This window comes from Martes martes (genome assembly GCF_963455335.1).
Source record: "Martes martes genome assembly, chromosome: 4".
Classification (NCBI taxonomy): domain Eukaryota; kingdom Metazoa; phylum Chordata; class Mammalia; order Carnivora; family Mustelidae; genus Martes; species Martes martes.
Window position 1 is genome coordinate 41,613,188 of NC_137891.1, and position 22,905 is coordinate 41,636,092.

Consider the following 22,905-nt stretch of genomic DNA (forward strand, 5'->3'; position numbering starts at 1 on the left):
ACCCTCCTGCCTCCCTCCTGCCTCTCATTCAGAGAGAGGTTAATTGGGGAAAAGAACATTGTGAGAAACATCTTGCTTTCTGTGGTGGATTACTGGAGAGGAATGTTTTATGTAGAAAAGTATGGAGATGAGAGATCTGTGTAGTATAATTCACCTTTTTACATATTTATAATCCTAGATCCTCCCCCCCCCCGAAGTGGGGTCCAAGCCTGTTTGTCCCAATTAAAATATGTCCTCATTTTCCCTCATCATCTGTTTATTTTGAAAAATTTCCTGCATGTAGAGAAGTTGAAAGAATAATTATTATCCTAAATACTTATAGTTGTTAACATTTTGCTTTCTTCCTTCCCCCCATATGTCCATTTTTTTCCTGGATCATTTGAACTGATAAGAACAGATACTACACTTGATCTTAGCCAAAAGGCCGAGAAGCGATTCCTGGATCATTTGAAAATAAGTTACAGATGTTATGCCATATCATCCCTTAATATCTCAGCATGTATTTCTTTCTTTCTTTTTTTTTTTTTTTTTAAGATTTTATTTATTTGACAGAGACACAGTGAGAGAGGGAACATAAGGGGGAATGGGAGAGGGAGAAGCAGGCTTCCCACCAAGCAGGGAGCCTGATGCGAGGCTTGATCCCAGGACCCTGGGATCATGACCTGAGCTGAAGGCAGATGCTTAACGATTGAGTTACCTAGGTGCCCCTCAGCATGTATTTCTTAAGATTTCTTAATAATACATAATATTTAATATCCACTTCATCAGTAATATCATTTTTGCCTAAGCTGGCTTAAGTTTGGTTTCTTTCTCAACTGAAAGTGCCCTAATGAGTATATTTTCATTCCACTGAACTTCATTGGGCATTTCAGGTCTCTTTATAACCCAGTACCTTTGCAGGTAATAGTCCTTGTGTGAGAATGAAGGTGTAGGTCTGATGTGGAGAACAAAGGCAGGAGAAAAAAAAGATTAAACTTCCTTTCAGCTTACAGCCCACTGACTTGTATTTGGGACAGGTAGAGTGACCTTCCTCAAGGAACTCAACTGCCTCAATGTTAATACTTTACTAAGGGCAAAAGGCAACCTTAGCTAGGCATTAGCCCTACCTCCAGGATCCTGTAAGTCTTTAACACATAAAAATCTGTTTGGAAACTTCCTTTTTCTTAACCCCTACCCCCCAAGATGTATGTTAGCAATCATCCTCCACGCATATGGCCCACTGATGTACATCTGAAGGGTCTCATGACTAAGGTTATACTAGACAGTAGTAAATGACTTTTTCTTAATAATAGCTAGCGCTTCAAGGTCCTGGCAAGCTTGTTTCCAGATTCCTTAAAGATTATACTATCCCTAAACTCCTTCCATCTTGAAAGTATATAATCAGCCGCTCCTCACAACCCCATTGCAGCTCCTTCTGCCCACGGTTCTTGTCTCTGTGCTCTAATAAAACCACCTTTTTGCACCAAAGACATCTCAAGAATTGTTTCTTGACTGCTCCTGGATCCCAGCATTTCACATCAGGTCTACTGCTAATGACTTCATCCATGGCTCAGGGTAAATGCCTTTTTGGAGGTTGTGCTAGAAGGGCCCTCTTCTGTCTTTTAAAAAAACTTTTTTTTTTTTTTGGGTCTTGTCTGCAGCCTCTACTCTTTGCCTTGGCTTGAGAAAATTAAAGGAGAAATACAGTCGGTTCAATTAATTGTGTCCTAAAATGATGTGTTTTAAGTCCTAACCTCTGGTACTTGCGAATGCAACCTTATTTGGAAATGGGGGCTTTGCAGTTGTAGTCAACTTAAGATAAGGTCATACTGTGTTAGGGTGGATCCTAAATCTGATGGATGGTGTCCTTATGAGGCGAGAAGGCCACATGATGATCAAGTCAGAGATTGGAGTAATACAGCTGCAAGCCCAGGGTCACCAAGGACTGTTGGCAACCAGCAGAAGCTAGAAAGAGGCAAGGAGAGATTCTTTTCTGGAGTCTTCAGAGAGAGAAAGCCTTTGCCAACACCTTGATTTTGAACTTCCAGTCTTCAGATTTTGAGAGAATGAATTCTGTGGTTTTAAGCCACCTAGTTTTTGGTACTTTGTTATGGCAGTCCTTAGAAACTGATACAGGAGGCTGTGGTCCTCCTAATATTCAGAACAATACTTACTTTCTTTAGAAACAGAAAGAAATTGTTTCATTCTTTCTGATTCCTTCTCATTCTCTCTCAAACTGTTCATCCACACTGTCTTGTTTTGTATTTTATTTATTTACCTGACTAAAGTCTGAATACAAAGGCAGGAACTTTCCCTTTTTCAGGTTTTAAATCAGATAATATGAATTAGAAAAAACATATTATGATTGAATGAAAGGATCTTAGAAAATTTGTGGTTAAGTCCCTTGGGTAAGTCCTTTGGCTCTGAAACGCTTCAGAGAAGTCAAGTAGTCAAGAATAAGCTACTGGAATATTATAGTTTTCAGGGTTTGGTAATATTTGAGGAAACAGTTTAAAAAAATGGAACAAAAGTCATATTGTAATAGATAACTAATGAATGGAAACAGGTAAATGGAGTCACTGAATATAAATAAATGAAGTATGTAAAAACAATTTTGGTTGTGAAGGGAAAGAATAGTATCCTGAGAGAGAGCGTGGGACCAGAGAGGTTTTTGTTGTTGTTTAAGATTTTATTTTTTTACATAATCTCTGCACCCAACATGGGTTTGAATCTGCAACCCTGAGATCAAGAGTTGAACACCGTACTGACTGAGCCAGCCAGGCTCCCCTGTTACTGTTCTTTTTTTTTTTTTTTTTTTAAATTAATTTATTTGACAGAGAGAGAGAGCACAAATAGGCAGAGCAGCAGGCAGAGGAAGAGGGAGAAGCAGACTCTCTGCCGAGCAGGGAGCCCAATGCAGGGCTCGATCCCAGGTCCCTAGGAACATGACCTGAGCCTAAGGCAGCCACTTAACTGACTGAGCCACCCAGGTGCCACTCCAGTTACTGTTTTTTAAAAGTAGTATGTTATAGGCTGTAAGGAATGATGTAGTGAAGAGGGGAAGATTAAGGATAAAAAAAGGGAGTGATAAAATCTCTTTGTGGATATTAGATAAGTATTTTTCATTTGGAATTGAAGTCCTTGGAAATGGTTGGATGCCTTCTCAGGGGTTTATAAATTCTTGGAGAAGCTTAGAATTTTTTGTTTTCTTTTAGCTGATACGAGTAACTGCATATAAGCATATGCTGGTTCTTTTGCATGGCTACGTTATAATAAGTTTTCGTGTCTTCAAATGAGAACAGAGGTGGACAGAATGTGTTAGTGTTATACTCCTATCAAATGCAGGTTTACTTAAGATAGTTAAAAAGTTGGGGCACCTGGGTGGCTCAGTTGGTTAAGCTCAGGTCATGATCTCAGGGTCCTGGGATTGAGCCCTGCATCGTGCTCTCTGCTTAGTGGGGAGTCTGTTTCTCCCACTCTTCCCTGCTCATGCTCTCGTTACCTCTCTCTGTCTCAAATAAGTAAAAAAAAAAATCTTAAAAAAACAGAAAAGAAGATGGTCAAACAATTGATCCATTGTATGCCCTGTTGAAGAAAAAGCTTTTTGGGGTGCCTGGGTGGCTCATTTGGTTAAGTGTCTGCCTTTAGCCCAGGTCATGATCTCAGGGTCCTCAAGCATACTCTCTGCTGAGCACAGAGCCATACATGGTGCTCCATCCCAGGACCCTGAGATCATGACCTGACCTGAAATCAAGGGTTCTCTGCTCAATCGACTGAGCCACTCAGGTGTCCCATAGAACTACCTTATGGTTTTGAAAAGCTACTAATATTTCATCATTATGGATATGCCAAATGTACTTAACCAGTGTTTTCTTAAAGGATATTTATGTTATTTGGTATCTTTTGTTGTTACAAGCAAAGCTACAATTAATGTCTATATATTATATACATATGTGAGAATATATTCGTAGGATAAATACCTTGAAGTAGGGTACTGGTTCCAAGGTATGTGCATTTATCATTTTGATGGCTAGTGATGAAGTGCCTTCTGCAGAGGTTAGAAGTTTATCCTTTCACCAGCAATGTATGAGCAATGCACATATTATTTATTGTGATGCTCAATCTATATATGAATATATACTTCTACTTTTTGGTATTTGATAATCTAATTGTCAAAAAATGTCATTTTGTTGTGCCTTTCTTTAGAAAGAATTATTTATTTATTTTAGTGTGCACATGCAGGAACAGGGGAGGGGCAGTGGAAGAGGGAGACAGAATCTCAAGCAGACTCCCACTGAGCTCGGGTCTCGATCTCAAGACCCTGAGATCATGACCTAAGCCAAAATCAAGAGTTGGACACATAACCAGCTGAGCTTGCTGTGCCTTTTAAGTTAAACTTTTTAATGTTATATTTTGAGACTGTTTCAAACTTACAGAAAAGTTTAAGAATAGTACAAAGAACTTCCACAAATTTTACTGCATTCATGTGTGTACTTTTTCTGAACCAATTGGGAATAAGTTGCTGACACAATGCTCATCACTCTATAAATTCTTCAGTCTGTATTTCCTAAACAAGAGCAGTCTTCTATATAATAAAGTACAACAGTTCAACTATCAAAATCAGGAAGTTTACTTTGATACAGTATTACCCTCTGATCCACAGATCCTATTGAACTTTCTCCTCTTGTCCCAGTGATGTCCTTCATATCAAAAATGAATTTAAAAAATGAATAAGTAAACATTTTTTCCTACTAGTCAAGGCTTATGTGTTGTATTTAGTTGTCATGTCCTTTTAGTCTTTTTAAATCCAGAACAATTTTTTAATTTATTTACTTTTAAAGATTTTATTTATTCATTTGACAGAGAGCACAAACGAGGGAATGGCAGGCAGGGGGGAGAGGGAGAAGCAGGCTCCCCGCTGAGCAGGGAAGTCGGATAGAGGGCTTGACTCCAGGACCCTGGGATCATGACTTGAGCTGAAGGCAGACGCTTAACTGACTGAGCCACCCACATGCCCTGAGGTCAATCATTTATAGACTGTTTCTCAGTCAGGAGTTGTCTGATGTTTCCTTATGAATAGATTCAGGTATATATTTTCAGCAGGAATATCACAAAAATAATTCTTGGTATAACATTAGGGGGCATATGATGTCAATTTAATCCATTATTAGTAATATTAAGTTCAATTATTTAAATAAATTAGTATCTGCCAAGTTTCTTCAGTGTAAAGGTATTATTTTTGCTTTTGTACTTAATAAGTATCTGTGGGGAGATCCTTTGAAGCGGTGTCAATATTTTTTATTTAATCAAATGTTCACCTAGTAGTTTTATCTTTCTCTTGCTTAAATCGTGATTGTTGAGATTTTCTAATTCCATCTGTATTTTTTAGTTGGCATTCTGCTGTAAGCAAGAGCTTTTCCTTCTCCCCATTTATTTGTCCATTAATTTTTGCAGATTCATCTTGAAGCATATTTGAAACTACTAGGTATTATCCAGGACCATATCTGTAGGAGATTGAGTTACCAAATTCTCTTCTGGGTATCGAGCATTGCCTACTCTTTTGTAAGACACAGGGTGCATGGGGAAAGGCAACGATTAGATATACATATTGAGCAGTGGTTCTTAATTAATATGGATATGGATTTGAGAGGGTGTGTGTGTGTGTGTGTGTGTGTGTGTGTGTGTGTGTGTCTGTAGAGGAGGGTGTTTTGTAATGCCAAAAATTAAATCAGTATTATATGCTCCTTGATACCTGATAAAATCAGGAGGGTCTTGAAAGGCCTAACTACAAGTTCTCTTCCGTACTCTGTTCATGAGGATAAGATCCCCTAGCTAAACAACGCTCCTTACTAACTAGATCAGGTGCAGTTTCTGCTTATCTGTGAATAACAGCTTTCATTTCCCTACCAGCTGCAGAATTATTTAAACAAGCCAATCACATCCTCTTCTAGGAGCCAAGGGACACCTTACCTTCTTGGTACTGCAAAGCCTGCTTCCCACACCCCTACTGGTTCACTTTGTTCTGGAGGGCAATCCCTCTGTGGCCCTCCATGAGAGTGGCAGTCTTCCTCCCCCACTCTGTGAGTATATGTGACTGCTGTTGATCTGTACCTGTCCAGTATCAGGTGTTGTGTGTTTGGCCATCCTTGTAACTCTAGAACAGGAATTCTTTTCTCACCAGCTAGGTAAATAGGGAGGCAGTTAAAACAGAGGGAGACATGTGCATTTTCCTAAGGAGCTTTACTGAATTTCTCAAATAGTCTTATAACTCTTGCCATCCTGCCTCCCAAGGCTATAAACTACCGATGTATAAACTTTGTGGGATGTATTTACTAGGGTCTTTTGGAAAGCCTCTTCATTGCTTAGCATATTAAGCATGTTAAATTTGGTCTACACTTCCTCGGTTGCTTGAATTGGGAGTATTCCTGTTTGAGCAGAACTTAATTTTTTTATTTTTTGTTAAGATTATTTATTTATTTATTTGACACAGAGAGAGAGATCACAAGTAGGCAGAGGCAGGCAGAGAGAGAGGGGGAAGCGGACACTCTGCTGAGCAGAGAGCCCGATGAGGGACTCAATCCCAGGACGCTGAGATCATGACCTGAGCCGAAGGCAGAGGCTTAACCCACTGAGCCACCCAGGCGCCCCTTGAGCAGAACTTTAATCTGGAAATCTGCTTTATGCTTTTGGGAGGGCTCATGTAGAATATCTGAAATAATAACGGTGTCCAGCTTCTACTTTTGGGGGACTGAATTGTGTTCATATTTTGCCTCTTCTCTGAATCCTAATTTAAAAACAAAATATGGGGTGACTGGGTAACTCAGTTGGTTAAGTGTCTGCCTCTTGATTTTGGCTCAGGTCATGATCTCAGGGTCAGGATTGAGTCCTGCACCATGCTCCGTGCTTGTGTAGAGTCTATGTGGGATTCTCCTTCTCCCTCTCCCTCTGCTCCTCCTCTTGCTCATGCTGTCTCTCTTTCCCTCCCACAATCAATCAATTAATCAATAAATGTGTGTATGTCAGTCTTAAACACAAAATATGAAATGGTGATTTAAGCAAGACAAAATAAGCAAATGGGATAAGCACAATGGAAAGAAAGCACAATTTTTAAATATCAGTTAATATGCTTTTAGTGTAAGTATTAATAAAAATACTGGCTTATATAAGTGAATTTTATTGGCATGTATAGCTATTGAAATTTCAGGCTTCAGGGTTGACTGGTATAGCAGTCTAAAGGATATCCTCATGAGCCCAGTGTCTTTCTCTTTTTCTCATCTGTCATTGTCCATAGGATTGGCTTCATTGTTAAACTGGCTCCCCTCATGTTAGTGATAGATTTCAACAATCATTGGGGCTGTATACTTCCTTTTCCTCATCTATCTGATGGAAGGCAGATGCTCCCTACTCATAATCATTAAAAAAGATCTCTTAATTTCATTCTGATATTATGCCACTTTCCTGTGACCAGAGGGTTTCCTAACATTAGACCTATATTACCACTGTAAAGAAGACTTACTGGTTTCTGAGAATCATCAGTGTACCAATCAGACACACATTCTTCAGCTCTGTCCTTGGAAGTGAGAGCTCTCTCATCCTAATTTCCTGGCTGCTGCACAATGGAGTGGAATGGATGTTAGTAGGACACCACTAACATCCATAATGTTAACTGTGCTGAAAAATGATTAATTGAAAAAATGGCTGAAATAAACATGAGTGCTGTAGCAATATTTTTAGTATACAAAATTTAAAGGCTAGGTTCCTGCCAACCAGCTTCTGGGGCAGAGGTTCCTTTAGTTCAAAGTAAGTTTTTTTTAAAGATTCTATTATTTTTTTTAATTCTTTTTTTTTTTTTTAAAGATTTTATTTATTTATTTGACAGACAGAGATCATAAGTAGGCAGAGAGGCAGGCAGAGGGAGAGGAAGGGAAGCAGGCTCCCTGCTGAGCAGAAAGCCCGATGTGGGGCTTGATCCCAGGACCCCGGGATCACGACCTGAGCCGAAGGCAGAGGCTTTAACCCACTGAGCCACCCAGGCGCCCCTAAAGATTCTATTTTTAAGTAATCTCTGCACTCATCATGGGGCTCAAACTCACAACCCTGAGATCAAGAATTGCCTGCTCTACCTACTGAGCCATCCAGGTGCCCCTCATTCAAAATATTTTACCCCCAAAACAAGACTTTGCCAAACAGGGAGCTGTTTGATGTATGAAGATGTATGTAAACCTAGACTGTATAGAGTAGGTCTGTGATTCATGTAGCATGGTTGCAGTAAGTTTTATAATTTGACTCTGAGATAATGTAAAGTATATTTATTGGTCTCTCTCTAGTTGCTGACATAGAGCTCCTACAACCCTTCTAATCTCCTCAGTGATAACTGAGCTTTTTTTTTTTTTTTTTGGTTCTAGTATTTGGTCTTTAACCCCGGTTCCTGACATAAGGTTCCTACTAAATCCTTCTGAATTTCTTGGGCTATAGTAGTTTCTTTTATTCTAAGGAGGTGATTTCTTGGTGGATTCTTAGGTGGGGGATGGTTGCCGGGAAGATCAAACCATGATTACAAGCTTGGAATTTTCAACCTTACTCCCATCCTTCAGAGAGGGAAGGGAGGTTGGAAATGGAATTCAATGATAGATCGTACATGACATGAGGAGGGCTCTATAAATAGTATGAGGTTTGGAGAGCTTCTGGGTTGGTGAACATGTGGAGATGCTGGGAGACTGGCTACCTGGAGAGGGCATGGAAGCTGTGTGTCCCTTCCCATGTAACGTGATCTATACATCTCTTCCATTTGGATATTCATCTGTATCATCTGTCATGTCTTTTTAAAAGTTGGCAAATAGTAAACTGTTGTCCTGAGTTCTGTGAGGTGCTCTAGTGAATCATTTGAATTTCTGGGGCTGTGGGAGCCTCAGATTTATAGCCTCTTGGTCAGAAGTACAGGTAACAACTCGCGATTGGCTTTGAAGGGAGGGGCCCTGTCTTATGGGACTGAGCCCTTAACCTGTGGGATCTGATGCTATTTCCAGGTAGATAGTGTTAGAATTAAGTTAAATTGCGGGACACCTAGTTGGTATCACAGAAGTGTTTGGTGTGTGGAAAACCTCCCCACATCTTGTGTCAGAAGTATTGTGAGTATGGTAGTTGTGCAAGAGAAAGGAGTAACACAAGAGGAGGACTGAGGTTTTTTATTGATTTTCTTTTTTTTTTTTTACTCAGACTCCTTCAGTTCTGTAAGGATTACTAAGATCTCTGAAATCTATTTTTTAAAAGATTTTATTTATTTATTTACTTATTTATTAGAGAGAAAAAATGAGAGAGAGCATGAGAGGGGAGAAGGTCAGAGGGAGAATCAGACTCCCCATGGAGCTGGGAGCCTGATGCGGGACTCGATCCCGGAACTCCGGGATCATGACCTGAGCCGAAGGTAGTAGCTTAACCAACTGAGCCACCCAGGCGTCCTGAAATCTCTTTTTTGATTGTCTCAAGTGCTTAATATCACAGAATGTCCTTACCAAAGCACAGCAATGAAGTATGAGATATAAATGCTACAGCAGAATGATGCTTCGGGTTTGGATTCACTGTAGTTTTTACCCTATTTTGTGTGGCATTTTTTTGTTTGTTTCATCTAACTCACATGTTGCACTGTGAAATATTAAATGTAATCTTATGTGCCTCCTCAGATTCTCTTGATACCCCTGCCTCCTAGACTGCTCTGCTCTCTGTAGGCTGATCTATTGCTTAACCAGAGCAGCAGGGCCCTACTTCTTGGTGGCTGTTGTCCAGTCAGGCTAATGAGGCATAGTCTGAGAGGGTCTGTTCCTCCTGTAGTTTCTAGTGTTGGATGAAACACCACATCACGGGACTTAGGGGTAGCACCCTGCATGTTTGTGGAGGCTGGATGACAGTCTGGAAGTGAAGTGAAGTTTATTGTTAGTGGGATGAACATTGACCAGTGGGAAATAGGAGACAAGAGAAAAATCTTCCAGATCTATTCCTTTTTTTTTTCTCTGTGGACTATTGGGAAGTTTTTTTTGTTTCTGTTTTGTTTTGTTTTTATAGACTATTAGGTGATATTTCAAGGAGAGTTCCAAGTAGATGCATTTGCCAAGTGACCTACTCTATCTTTTCATAGCTTGTTATAAAGTGGTAGCCAGCACTGTGCTTTAACATAGTTCCTTGCTTAAGTTTCCCTTTTTAAAAAACCCTTGATGTCCTGTGTAAACAACTCCAAAATAAAGCCATTAGCATTCTAATCATTGTTTCAGATTCTTTTTGCCAGAGGATTTGGGCTAAGACAGATTAATTTTTTTTTTTTTTTGGACTGTCCTAAGATCTAGAAATAATTTCAGTAGTCACAGCAGTACTCTTCTTGCCTGAAAAAATTAATGGAAAAAATCCCCCCTACTCCACGTTACTTCTTATGGTTAAATTTAATAGACGTAATTATCTTAATTCTATTTTAGAAATTTATTCTTATTACATTTTTAGTGGCTAAAGAGTTAAAATATATTAACTGCTATTTTTATTTTTAAGGATAATTTTGGACATTAAACAATTTTTAAACATGAAGAAATGTGAAAGAATTGTACTTTGAGCACCCATATGCTCATCACCAAGATTCTACAATTAGAATTTTACTATATTTGCTTTGTTGTATATCCATCATTCATTTATCAGTTTATCTGATTTCTTTTAAATTTTATCATTTTTATTTATTTATTTATTTATTTATTTATTTTTTAATAGGCTCTGTGCCCAACCTGGGGTTTGAACTCACAACCCCTAGATTAGGAGACACATGATCTACTGACTGAGCCAGGCAGGCACCCCACTCTATCTTACCTTTTAGAAATGAAATAAGGAAATTTTTATTGTTAGAATGTAGTTGACACACAATGTTAAATTAGTTTCAGGTGTACTGCATAGCGATTTGACAGTTTATACATTACTCAGTGCTCACCATGATAAAATATATTCATCATAAAACATTATTACAATATTATTGACTATATTCCTGATGCTGTACTTTTTGTCTCCTGTGACTGATTTGTTTTATAACTGGAAGTTTGTGCCTCTTAATCCCCTTCATCTATTTTGCCCATTTCCTCATTCCTCTCCCCTCTGGCAACTACTAGTTCTCTGTATTTATGAGTCTGTTTCTGTTCTCTTGTTTTTTAGATTCCACATAGGAGTGAAATCATACGTTATTTGTCTTTCTCTGACTTGTTTCACTTAAGATAGTACCCTCTGTGTCCATTTATGTTATTGCAAATGACAAGATCTCATTCTTTTTCATGGGTGGGTAATAGTCTGTTGTGCACTCATGCACGTGTGTGTGTGTGTGTGTGTGTGTGTGTGTACACCACATCTTTATCCTTTTGTCTATTGATGGACACTAAGGTTGCTTCCATATCCTGGCTATTGTAAATAATCCTGCAATAAACATAGGGTTGCTTGTGTTTTTTTGAATTAGTGTTTTTGTTTTCACTGGGTAAATTTCTTGTGGAATTACTGTGTCATATGGTATTTCTATTTTTAATTTTTTGAGGAACCTCTATACTGTTTTCTGCAGTGGTTGTACCAATTTACATTCCTACCAATAGTGCATGAGGGTTTTTTCCTCTACATCCTTGTCAACACTTGTTATTTCTTGTCTTTTTGATACTAGCCATTCTGACTGGTGTGAGATGATACCTCATTATGGTTTTGATTTGCATTTCCCTGATAATTAGGGATGTTGAGCATCTTTTCATGTGTCTGTTCGCCATCTGTATGTCTACTTTAGAGAAATGTCTATTCAGTCCTCTGCCCATTTTTAAATTGTATTATTTGTTTTTTTGTGTGTTAAGTTATGGAAGTTCTTTTATGTATTTTGGATATTAATCCCTTATCAGCTGTATCGTTTGCAAATCTCTACTCCCATTGCGTAGGTTGCCTTTTTGTTTTTTTCTGTGCTGAGGAGTCTTTGCCATTTTCACTAGTATGCTTTGGAGATTTTTGTTTTAATTTTAGAATGTGTAGATGTACTCAGTCTTTTTTTTTTTTTTTCTACTCATTCTTTTAATTGGTGCAGAGTATACAATGGTATGACTATATCATAGTTTATTTAGGATTTTTATTGAAAACAATCTTGTCGTGTATATCATTGTACATGTTGTTTTATGAACATAGGCAAATAGTTGTCAGATCATAATGTGTTTGCGTTACTTTTTAATATGGTCTGCCAAACTGCCTTCCAAAATCATTAGTGTATGATGGAATGTATTTCCCTACCTTCTTTAACACATGCTATTAAAACTTTTTAACTTTTTTCTTAAACTTTTTAAACTTTTGCAATTTGAATCAGTAAAAACTATTGTGATCTTTTAATTTCTGTCTTCCTAATTGTGAGGTTGAGCTCTTTATATACTGGATGTTCTTTTATTCATAAAAAATTTTTTTTCTACATCCTTCTATAGCATTGTTTTTCTTAGTTTATAAGAATTATTTACAACTTGGTTTTGGTTATGTAAGTAATACATGAGTATATTTTTAAGCCTTTTCTAGTAATAGGGGTACCTGGTGGCTCAGTTAAGCATCTGCCTTCAGTTCAGGTCATGGTCCCAGGGTCCTGGGATAAAGCCCTGCATCGGGCTCCCTTGCTCAGTGGGGAGCCTGCTTCTGCCTCTCCCTCTGCCTGCTTCTCCCTCTGCTTGTGCTCTCTCTCTCTGTCAAATAAAAAAATAAAATATTAAAAAAAAATCTTTTATAGTAATACAGTTAAATTAATAGTTTTTTACTGTTTTCCTTGAAGTCAGTTTCCTTCCAGTACTAGTTACTGTCAATAATTTGGTACATATCCTTCTAGACCACTGTTGTCTATATATAATCTATATCGTGTATATAGATTGTAAAATTTTCTAGTAGCCACATTAAGAAAAAGTAAAATGAAGCTGATGGAATTAATTTTTATAAATGCATTTTATTTAACTCAATATGTATATCATCTCAATGTATAATTAATACATTAGTTACTATTGGGGCGCCTGAGTGGCTCAGTGGGTTAAGCCTCTGCCTTCGGCTCGGGTCGTGGTCTCAGGGTCCTGGGATCGAGCCCCGCATTGGGCTCTCTGCTTGGCGGGGAGCCTGCTTCCCCATCTCTCTCTGTCTGCCTCTCTGCCTGCTTGTGACCTCTGTCAAATAAATAAATAAAATCTTAAAAAAAAATACATTAGTTACTATTAGTACTAAGTCTTAGAAAGCTGGTATGTATTTATATATACATCTTGGTTTGGATGTTGAGTTTTAATTGTGAATTATTGATCTGTATTTAGGTTTGATAATACAATTGAAAAAATAGATTTGTATACCCAAGTTCTAAACATAGCTAAAAGTTGTTCATTATCTTGAGTTTTAAAAATGTTGTTTATATTCAAATCTACATCTATAAAACTAGTTCATCTATCTTAGAAGAATCAATTTGACTTGGAAGCAAATCATGTGTTTCAAAAGTATGTCTGTCCAAGTTAAGTAAATGTATTATGTCAGATCTGTATTATTAACATTGAATTCAAATGATCATTGTATAAGCTAATTTATGAATATCAACATCATATCATAAGTTAATTTATGAATATCAATAAAGTATTTTTCAAAATTTTCTTGTAGCTTTTGCATGCAATTTGAATATCACTTTTTTTTTTTTTTAAGATTTTATTTATTTGACAGAGAGAGATCACAAATAGGCAGAGAGGCAGGCAGAGAGAGAGGGGGGAAGCACGTTCTCCACTGAGCAGAGCCCGACATGGGGCTTGATCCCAGGACCCTGAGACGACCTGAGCCGAAGGCAGAGGCTTAACCCACTGAGCCACCCAGGCGCCCCTGAATATCACTCTTAATTAAAATTTTCTTTTGATTCATATGAGAAAAATCTATACACTCACAGATTTGCATCATGAAAATTTTCACTTTAAACATATGTTTTCTTATTTATCTAACCAGGTCACAAATATACTTTTCTTTTCCTCAAAACTTCAAATTTAGTTCATTCATACAACAGTGTGATATTGATTAGAAAATGCAAATTGTATTACCATTTTTTTTGTCTTTGATTATTGAATGTTTGGCAAGCATTCCTTTTCTTTCAAAAAAATATTGAATTTGAGTTAATAATACAATAATTCTTTATAAAATCTTCCATGACTCAACCAGTGAACACTGGTGAAGAACAAAAACAATCATTAAATGAATTGTGTTCTATTTCTTTTACCGGTTCAATAAATTGGCAGTGATCATAGCGTTTACATACATATTCTAAATGGCTTTGACAATAATATTCAGGATAGTTTTCATAGTTTACTTCCAAAAATTGAGTACAATATTTTCATAATGTTTGTGGAACAAAGTCATAAGTGAAACATTAGTTTTTTAAGTATTTATTTATTAGAGAGAGACAGAGATAGCGAGAGAGAGCATGAGTGGAGAGGAGAAGGAGAAGCTGGCTCCCTCTTGGTGTGGGGCTCGATCCCAGGACTCCAGAATCATGACCTGAGCCAAAGTCAGATGCTTAACCAACTGAGCCACCCAGGTACCCCTAGTTTCTTTCTTTTAAAAATTAAATTGTATAAATCCACATTTTAGTTAATTAATTATTTAAAAAAGTAGGCTCCACACCTTGTGTGGAGCCCAACGTGGGGCTTGAATGAACTTATGACCCTGAGATCGGTACCTGAGCTGAGATCAAGAGTCTGTCCTTTAACCGACTGAGCTACCCAGGCACCCCCATTTATCTTTTAAAGTAAGCACTACCCAACATGGGGCTCGAACTCACAACCCCAAGATCAAGAGTCGCATGCTCTACTGACTGAGTAGGTGCCCCCAAACGTTAGTTTTTTGTTTTAAAATTTCAATAAATTTCAGGCTTTTTAACCTCATGAGCACCATCTATTGTAGAATTTTTTCCCCACATCTCACTAAATTCTTCTTCAACAGACATAGAAGATACAAAAATATCTATGCCATGGATATTTGGTCATAAATTGATAGCATTTCTTTGTAAATTTGGAAATCCTTTGAGATAAAATGTGACCCAAATCAAATATTCACGAGAAAGTTTCTCTCTTTTATTGTACAACTCATTTACATCTAAAGAAAAGTACTTATAATTTTAAAAATATTGAATCATTGAATCAGTTAATGTTTGGTGTGTTATGTCTTATATTCTATAGGCCGTTATTAGCTTAATTGATCCTTCATTTCAAAAATACATCTTTTAGTTTTTTTTTTTAGTAAATCTGCAGGCAACGTGGGGGTTGAACTCACAAGCCCAAGATCAAGAGTTATATACTCTTTTGACTGAGCCAGCCAGATGCCCCTAAAAATATTATCTGAAAAAAATTTTTTCCAAACAAAAAAATTTTTTTCTAACGAAATTTCCATGACTAAAATAAAATTTTTTTTCACCAGCTCTTCATCTAAAAATGGTTTTCTTTTTTTGTGCAAGAAACCAAGCCATTTTATGGCAGGCCAAAGTTGTAGGCTCAGATCTTATTACATATTATTTAAAAATATTTCTGGATATTTAATTCTGATTTGAGGTGACTAAACCTCATCCATTCTTGTTGAGAGGAAACTTCTTGTTAGATTCACTATGTATTTGTTGACAATGTCTCCTAATATTGTCTAGTGTATAACCTTTAAAATCCTTTTACACAGTGAACAGTTTATTCTTCTTCTCCTGTATCAAATTGTTTTGTAACGTTTATGTGAAATTTGTGATAATGACTTAGTTCAGTCTTTTTTTTCTTCATTGTTCCATTAAGGGTACTAGTTTGTGCATCTCCACTTGATTCTGCATCAGTAGTATATTTTCTTATATTAAATAATTTGTCCATTCTCATTTTTTTTTAAAGATTTTATTTATTTATTTGACAGACAGAGATCACAAGCAGGCAGAGAGGCAGGCAGAGAGAGGGTAAGGGAAGCAGGCTCCCTGAGGATCAGAGAGCCCGATGCGGGGCTCGATCCCAGAACCCTGAGATCATGACCTGAGCTGAAAGCAGAGGCTTTAACCCACTGAGCCACCCAGGCGCCCCCATTCTCATTTTTTTGGCTAGAAAAATAATTTAACTGTAATGCAATTAAAATTGTAGTATTTCAGATTAATAATCAGTTATAGTTTACACAGCATATCATTTTAATTTGTACTATCTGCATAAAGTATTCATACAAGTCCATTAAATGTTATGTCAGTGCATAGGAAAAAATCATTCAGATGGAATCAATTTGTTAAGATTGACTACACTGGTAGAGGGGTGCCTGGCTGGCTCAGTTGGTAGACTCTTGATCTTTGGGGTCATGAGTTCAAGCCCCACATTGGATGTAGACATTACTTAAAGAAAAAAGAAAGAAAGAAAGAAAAAGATTGACTACACTGGTGATGTGATTATTTGTAATGTCAAAGAAAAACTGCATTAGACAAGTAAAATAGTCAGGAAGACTTTATTCAAAATATTGCAATAGAGGGTAAAGATTGAATTTAACTCCCAATTCAACAGGGTTTTATAGCCAGTGGGCAAGATAAGAGAATGAGTGGATCAGGGTGGAGGTAGTGAGGGATTTGGTTAGGTATCCAGAGTAGTTTCTTGCCACATCTGGGCCTGGCATGTTGCCTAGGCCAAGGCCAGAACCTAGTTGAGAAGAGGGCTGAGCAGCCTGACTAAAGTTTAGTCAAAGGGGATGATCTTGTTGATAATATTAGGAAGAATAGTATCGTATGTAATCAGTAATCCTACCAAAACAGTAAAGTTTGCTGCTTCGGTTTAAAAATTTCAAGTTTACATTAATTAAAATTCAATAAAATTTAAAATTTACCTTCCAAGTTCCATTAACCACATATAAAATACTCAGTAGCCATACATGGCTCATGGTTACTGCTAAAGAACAAAATTTGGCCAAGTAAGTTTGAAGATTTAATTCGTTTTATTAAAGAATTCATGGATTGGGCACTACCTCCTAGCAAGTTGAGAGAAGCACTCCAAGTCATTGTATAAAATGGAAGGGGCAAGAAAGTTACTAGCAAAAGAAAAGGATTGAGAAGGCTGTTTTCTGTGGGAACGGGTCTTATGGAGAGTACCTCATATTTCTAGGGGAGAGAGGACCCAGATGACAGACTCACTGGCACTGGTGGAAAGAAAAATTTCCTGACTGACCAGTTAAGGCCACATTTCTGGGGGAGTTTGAAATTGCAATTAGTTTGGGTATTAAGCCCCAATTTGGGAACTTGGTCTTTGTGACACTGTTTAGGGCCTGTGGTTTTCTTTTCTTAGCACTACTGTATTAGGATAATGGAGTTCCAGATGTTTTGGGTGTGCGTTTTCATACATATGTATGTACCTACCTACATTTTGTACCTATGTATGTTTTTTCTTGTACCTACAGAAATATTTAGCTTTGGGTGTTTTTGGTAAACATAATGGCATTATATTTGTGTGTATTTTTCTTTTACTTGCTCATTTCATCTGCCATGTGTTTTGGAGCTTGTTCTATCAATACATAGAAATCTGCCTCTATTGTTTTAGTGCTGCCTTGAGTAGACCGTAGTATGGGTGTATGCTAGTGATTTTAATTGTCCCCACCTGATGTGCTCTTAGATTGCCTTCAATACTATGCAGCTTTATAGAATGCTTTGTTCTTCCTTGTATTTAAATATTTTTCTAAGTTAGATTCTGAGAAGTAAAATTACTGCAATTTTAGAAGGTTTTACACATGTAAAATATTAATACTCTCAGACCGCAATCCAAAATGCCATTTTACACTCCCATGAATAGTACCAAAGAGAACTCTGCCCTGCACCATAATCCACTTGACATATTCAGTCCTTAAGAATTTTGCGAATCTTTGTGGATGAAAATCACTTTTAGTATACATTTTTTGATAATTAGTGAGATTTAATGGTTTTTCATATTTTTACTAGTATTTTTCATTTTTAATATAATACCAGTTATTTATTCCAAAAATAACAAAGTATTATCTAAAGACAGTATATATCTTGTGTTCTTGCTTTCCTTTGAGTAACTTTGGTCAGGTTGTTGGGGTGGGTCAGTTTTCAGTTTGCATCTCTATGGACAAACATCATTTGCATTTTTATTTTCTGCAATTTACTGAGCAGTAAAACTGTTTAAAGACTGTTAGGGAGGAAGAAATATCCTCTGCCCTTCAAGGTCTTTTTAGCTGGACTAAGAATTAAATTGACATGAGACAGATTAATAGGAGAGAATCAAATTTGGTTTTGTACATACAGGGAATCCACACAGACATGAGATTCCAAAGACAGGGAACTTGAGGCTTATATGACATCCTGAGCTAAGGAGGGGGTTTAGGAGTATTGGGCTACAAAGGGGAGCAAGACCTTTAGCGGGAAGGTGAGAGTATATGTATGGAAAACAAAGGTTGCCCTGTTAAAGAGATACAGTAGATATGTTTCTTAAGTAAGGAGCTGTTGCTATTAGTAGCATTCTTCCTGGTACAGGCTCCTTTCCAATGTAAAATTTAGGCAGTTGTGGGGGAAGGTTAAAAGCTTTTCCTGAATCTGCTGGATTTTGATTGCTTTGAACCCAAAGTAATCTTCTTGCCAAAGTGGCCCATTTTTGTGGGCCTGCCCTACACTTGTATATGAGAAGAAAATAGGCTTTTTTAAAAATCTTGTTTGTTACATTGTTACATATTGTTATGCATACATTTCCTTTTTCAGACAGGGATTAGAAAATACATTCTAAGTTTGCAAACTGGTGGCCTTGCAAATGGCTAGACTAACTGTTTACTTTTGTTAATAAACAAAATTTAATGGAGTAAATTGTGATCTTATTGGCTTTATTCAGTGATTTGTGAATTGGGCAGCATCCCATTTAATAGGTAGAAAGGAGCTCTACAAAATGAATGACTTTCATAGGCAGAAGTGAGTGGGCACAAGGAAATTATCCTGGCAAAAAGTGGGTTGGTTGTGTTCACTTTCCTTTAGGAGATGGAAGGAGTTTGTTGGGCCAATTACCTCACTAGGGCTGATCACATAGTTCTTGATTGACTGGTTTAAGATTCCATTTTTGGGAGAGCCAAAACTGTAATTAAGTCTCAGGTGAGGTGGGACTTAGCATGAGTGACTCCATTTTGACCTGGTGTCTCATTTTTAAATGGTCCAAATTGTATGAATATAGCTAAATAAAAATCGTGCTCTTTAATAATAGCAAATGCCATTTTTTTGGTGTGTGTACAGTCTTAAGGCAGGATTATTCTGTTCTCACTGTGAATGGTGTTTTTTACACATGATAAAGGAGACTAGCATACTCACATACATTATAGCTAGAATAATCCCTTGCTAAAAACATAATTTTTATCTGCTTTTCAGAACAAAATTTTTTTCCTAAGTAACTGAAAAAAACGTGGCTACCGTAGACTGTAAAATGAAGGAGAAGCTTAGCTTTATTGTGAAGTCTGAGTCTGGGTGTAACCTAACTAGCTAGAGGATATGCAATTCCTGATTGACAGCAGGACCAGCATTATGCAGATTTGGTAAGAGAGAACAGCAGCTCAGAAAACAGTGATTAGGGGCTCTGTTAGGAATCATTACATTCATCACTCATATCTTTATAGTTTTTCATTTTCCTGTCTACTGGATTTGTAAACAAATAGCACAAAACAGTTCCTCTTTTGTTTTTATTAAAGTGATACTGCAATGCAGTTTCAGTCTATCAGCTAGGCATACATGTGTGAAAATTGGATATTCTCACTAAATTAGCTAAATTTTAGCTGTGTTCCATGTTTATCTCTAGACCTTTGTGTATTAAATCCTATCTCGAGCTGTTCTCTTTATACACAAGTGTGTTTTGCTTGTGCCTTCCTGTCTTCTTCAGTGAGAAGCTTTATGTAGGTCAGGCTTGGCTTAAGCAGATTTCCTGAACCTGCGTCAGCTTAAGCTGGAGGAATTTTAATAAACCCTCCCCTGTAGGCGTGGGCCTAAATGAGGCTAGCCTAGTTAAGCCTGATCTTTTTCTGTTTGTGAAAAGAGCTGAGCAGAGCTGAAGGCTGCTGCATGGTGGTTTCAGAAACTGCCTACTTAATTTGAAAAGAACAATGGTAGGAAAGGCTAGATCTTCCAATTTTACCTTATCTGAAAAGCTTGATTTGCTAAAGCTTGTGAAGCCATATGTTAAAATTCTCGAAGAACACACTAATAAACATTCAGTAATAGTGGAAAAGAATAGATGTTGGGATATCATAGCTGTAAACTATAATGCAATTGGAGTAGATCGCCCTCCTCGAACAGCCCAGGGCCTACGCACCCTTTACAAAAGGCTCAAAGAATATGCCAAACAGGAGCTATTGCAGCAAAAAGAGACCCAATCAGATTTTAAAGGCAATATTTCTGAGCCAACCAAGAAAGTTATGGAGATGATTCCCCAGATTTCCAGTTTTTGCCTGGTAAGAGACAGGAACCACATACAAAGGTAAGCTTTATTTTATTTTCTTGTGGAAAATTATGGCGCCTCCTATCTATTGGGCTCTGGCTTAGTTGTGATAGAGATATGCATAGTAAGCATCCCCACTACGGGAGCAATGAATAGTGTCTTTGTTTTGCTTTTTTAAAAAAGAAATGTGAGGCTATAAGGAATTTTTCTGCTGCATTTGATTTAAGCCACTTTTTATTGTCTTCCCCTCCCCCTTCTCTCTCTATGTAGTTTTTAAAAGTAAAGGTTAGGGAGGAATAAATGGGATGAAATTTGTAACATAATCTCAAACTTTTTAAGCTTTAAATTTAAATTGCTAATTAGCTCCTGAGAGATATCTCTTTCTTATTTCATTTAAGATTATATTTCACTGGAATTTTCATTTTTATGTAAAATTAGCAGTTTCAGGAGAAATGGCACCCTTGTTTTTTTAATGAATTGTTACTGTCTACACTTAGTGAATATTAACTGAGCTAAAAACCTTAAATCAATAATATACTACATTTATTAATGACATCATTGTATATATTTAGACAGTTTAAATTATTTTCCAGCATATTCAAAGTGAAAAAGATAAATAGAAGGAAAGGAATTTGATGCTTAATTAGGAATTCAGATTACTTAATAAAAAGTTTTTGTTGTTTTTATTCATTAATGGTCTAGTTTCACTTTGATCTTAGTCATACAGGAAAGGGGTAAACTCTCCCATACTATTTTGCAAAGATATGAAACTATGAATTTTGATATATGAATAAGCAACTAAGTTCTTATAGGGTTAGAAAGTTTTTTTTTTTGTTGCTGTTGTTCTTTTTTGTTGCTGTTGTTAAATTTATGCCCTACATAACTACTTGCCTGGGAATCTTCCAAACTTATTACTAATTCAAATTTTAACCCCTGGCAAAAGATAAAAATGGCAGCTGCGTTCTTTTTCTGAACCATTTAGGGTTATTTTAAACAAGCTGTAAACTTGTTAGTCAAGGGGCATTTCAAACAAACGTTTACAATGTTTTCTTCTTCGTGGAAGAGTCATATAAGCAAAATTATTGATTACCTGTGAAATCCTTTTGAAGTTAGAGAAACAGAAGAGAAAAACTTTTTAGCCAAACTTATTTGTTATTTTTATAATTTACTAGGATAATTTTTTTGTGACCAGTTTCTTACCATATACTGCTTACTTCTAGTAGGTAACAGAGTAAAAAAAAAAAATCACCATTGCGAATCTGGAACTTGGATATAGTATGTTAATTCATCAGTGCTTAAAATGTTCTCTGTGATGAGAAACAATTAAATCCTTATTTGCTGGGTTTCCAGAAAACTCCACAGTACAACTTTTATACAGTACTACTCATTAAAAATTTGTCCCCCTCAAATCATAGAGAAAAGTGACTTTTGCATTACAGGTATAAAACTCCCTTAGGGCATTAAGTATAGGCTTTTATAATTTGAAAACTATACAGAGAAATTGTAATTTTAATTAGTTGTATATTTTAAAAATACAGTGAGTATAGAAAAGAAATAATATACAAGTATCTGTTTACCTTTTGACTGTTTGTAACCATATTTACAATCAGTCTTTTGGGATAGCAACATTGCCCTGATAAAATGAGTTACTTAGTTTATACATCTCAAAACCTGCTCTTTAAGCAAGAGCAACTTTTCATACTTTAAAGGGAAGAATACTTGAAATAGGCTGCTTAAATGCTTATTTGAGTTAGGGTCCAAATTGCCATTTTCTCTATATTAGCATTTTCATTTATTTACATATTTAATGTACTTATTACTTATTTGATTGACATCATCTTGAATCTTAATTCTCAGAAGTTTATAATTGATAATCTTAATAATGCTTCTATATAAATACGCCTGTTAATCTCACCAAACTCTCCATTCTTACTAAGGAAATATTACTGCATATACTTAACGTATTTAAAGATATATACCTATTTTGTAAGGCTGCCTCTATAGTGCATTGATATATGTCTTCATTTTTACCTCTCTCTAGTATCAGATTATATTGGGTGTTTTTGGAGTCTGTTTGATCTTCAAAATTAATAAATTTTAGAAGTCCTTCTGTTTATCCTTTTTTGTGACCTTCTCTAAAACTTTTTTTTTTTTTTTTACTTTGTTATGCCTACTTGTAATGTTTCATTGAAAATGGATTGGGATATTTCAGATAAAAGGCATTTTAAAATTTACATGGGAGTATAATGTCTATGTCTAATAGTGAGTCTTATACTCCATTGTACATACTAATTTGGATAGTAATTATGTAGATTTTTAAAACTTTAATTTTCATTTGTAGTTTTAACTTTTTCCTTTCCAGGTTTTAGGGATGTTAATAAAGGCAAACCTTTCTACTTTGAATTACATTGATACTCTATTATTTTTCTTTTGAAAAGTGTAAGATGACAAAAAGAATGGAAATTAAGGAATTTATGTAATCTAC

General features: G+C 36.4%; 1 protein-coding gene across 2 annotated transcripts in view; it reads left to right on the forward strand.

Moving 5' to 3' along the window:
* The window catches only part of RAD54B (RAD54 homolog B), a gene marked incomplete at its 5' end in the record, with an annotated part of 97,602 nt that overhangs the window by 15,660 nt on the left and 59,037 nt on the right, over positions 1 to 22,905 (forward strand). The window contains one exon of one of the 2 annotated variants that reach the window (XM_080802600.1): positions 20,086 to 20,459. The exons of the other annotated variant lie outside the window; for it this stretch is intronic. Within the exon in view, the coding sequence (XP_080658726.1) occupies positions 20,086 to 20,459 (374 nt within the window). Of the gene's footprint in view, positions 1 to 20,085; positions 20,460 to 22,905 lie in introns of those variants that run through there. 2 annotated transcript variants of the gene reach the window in all.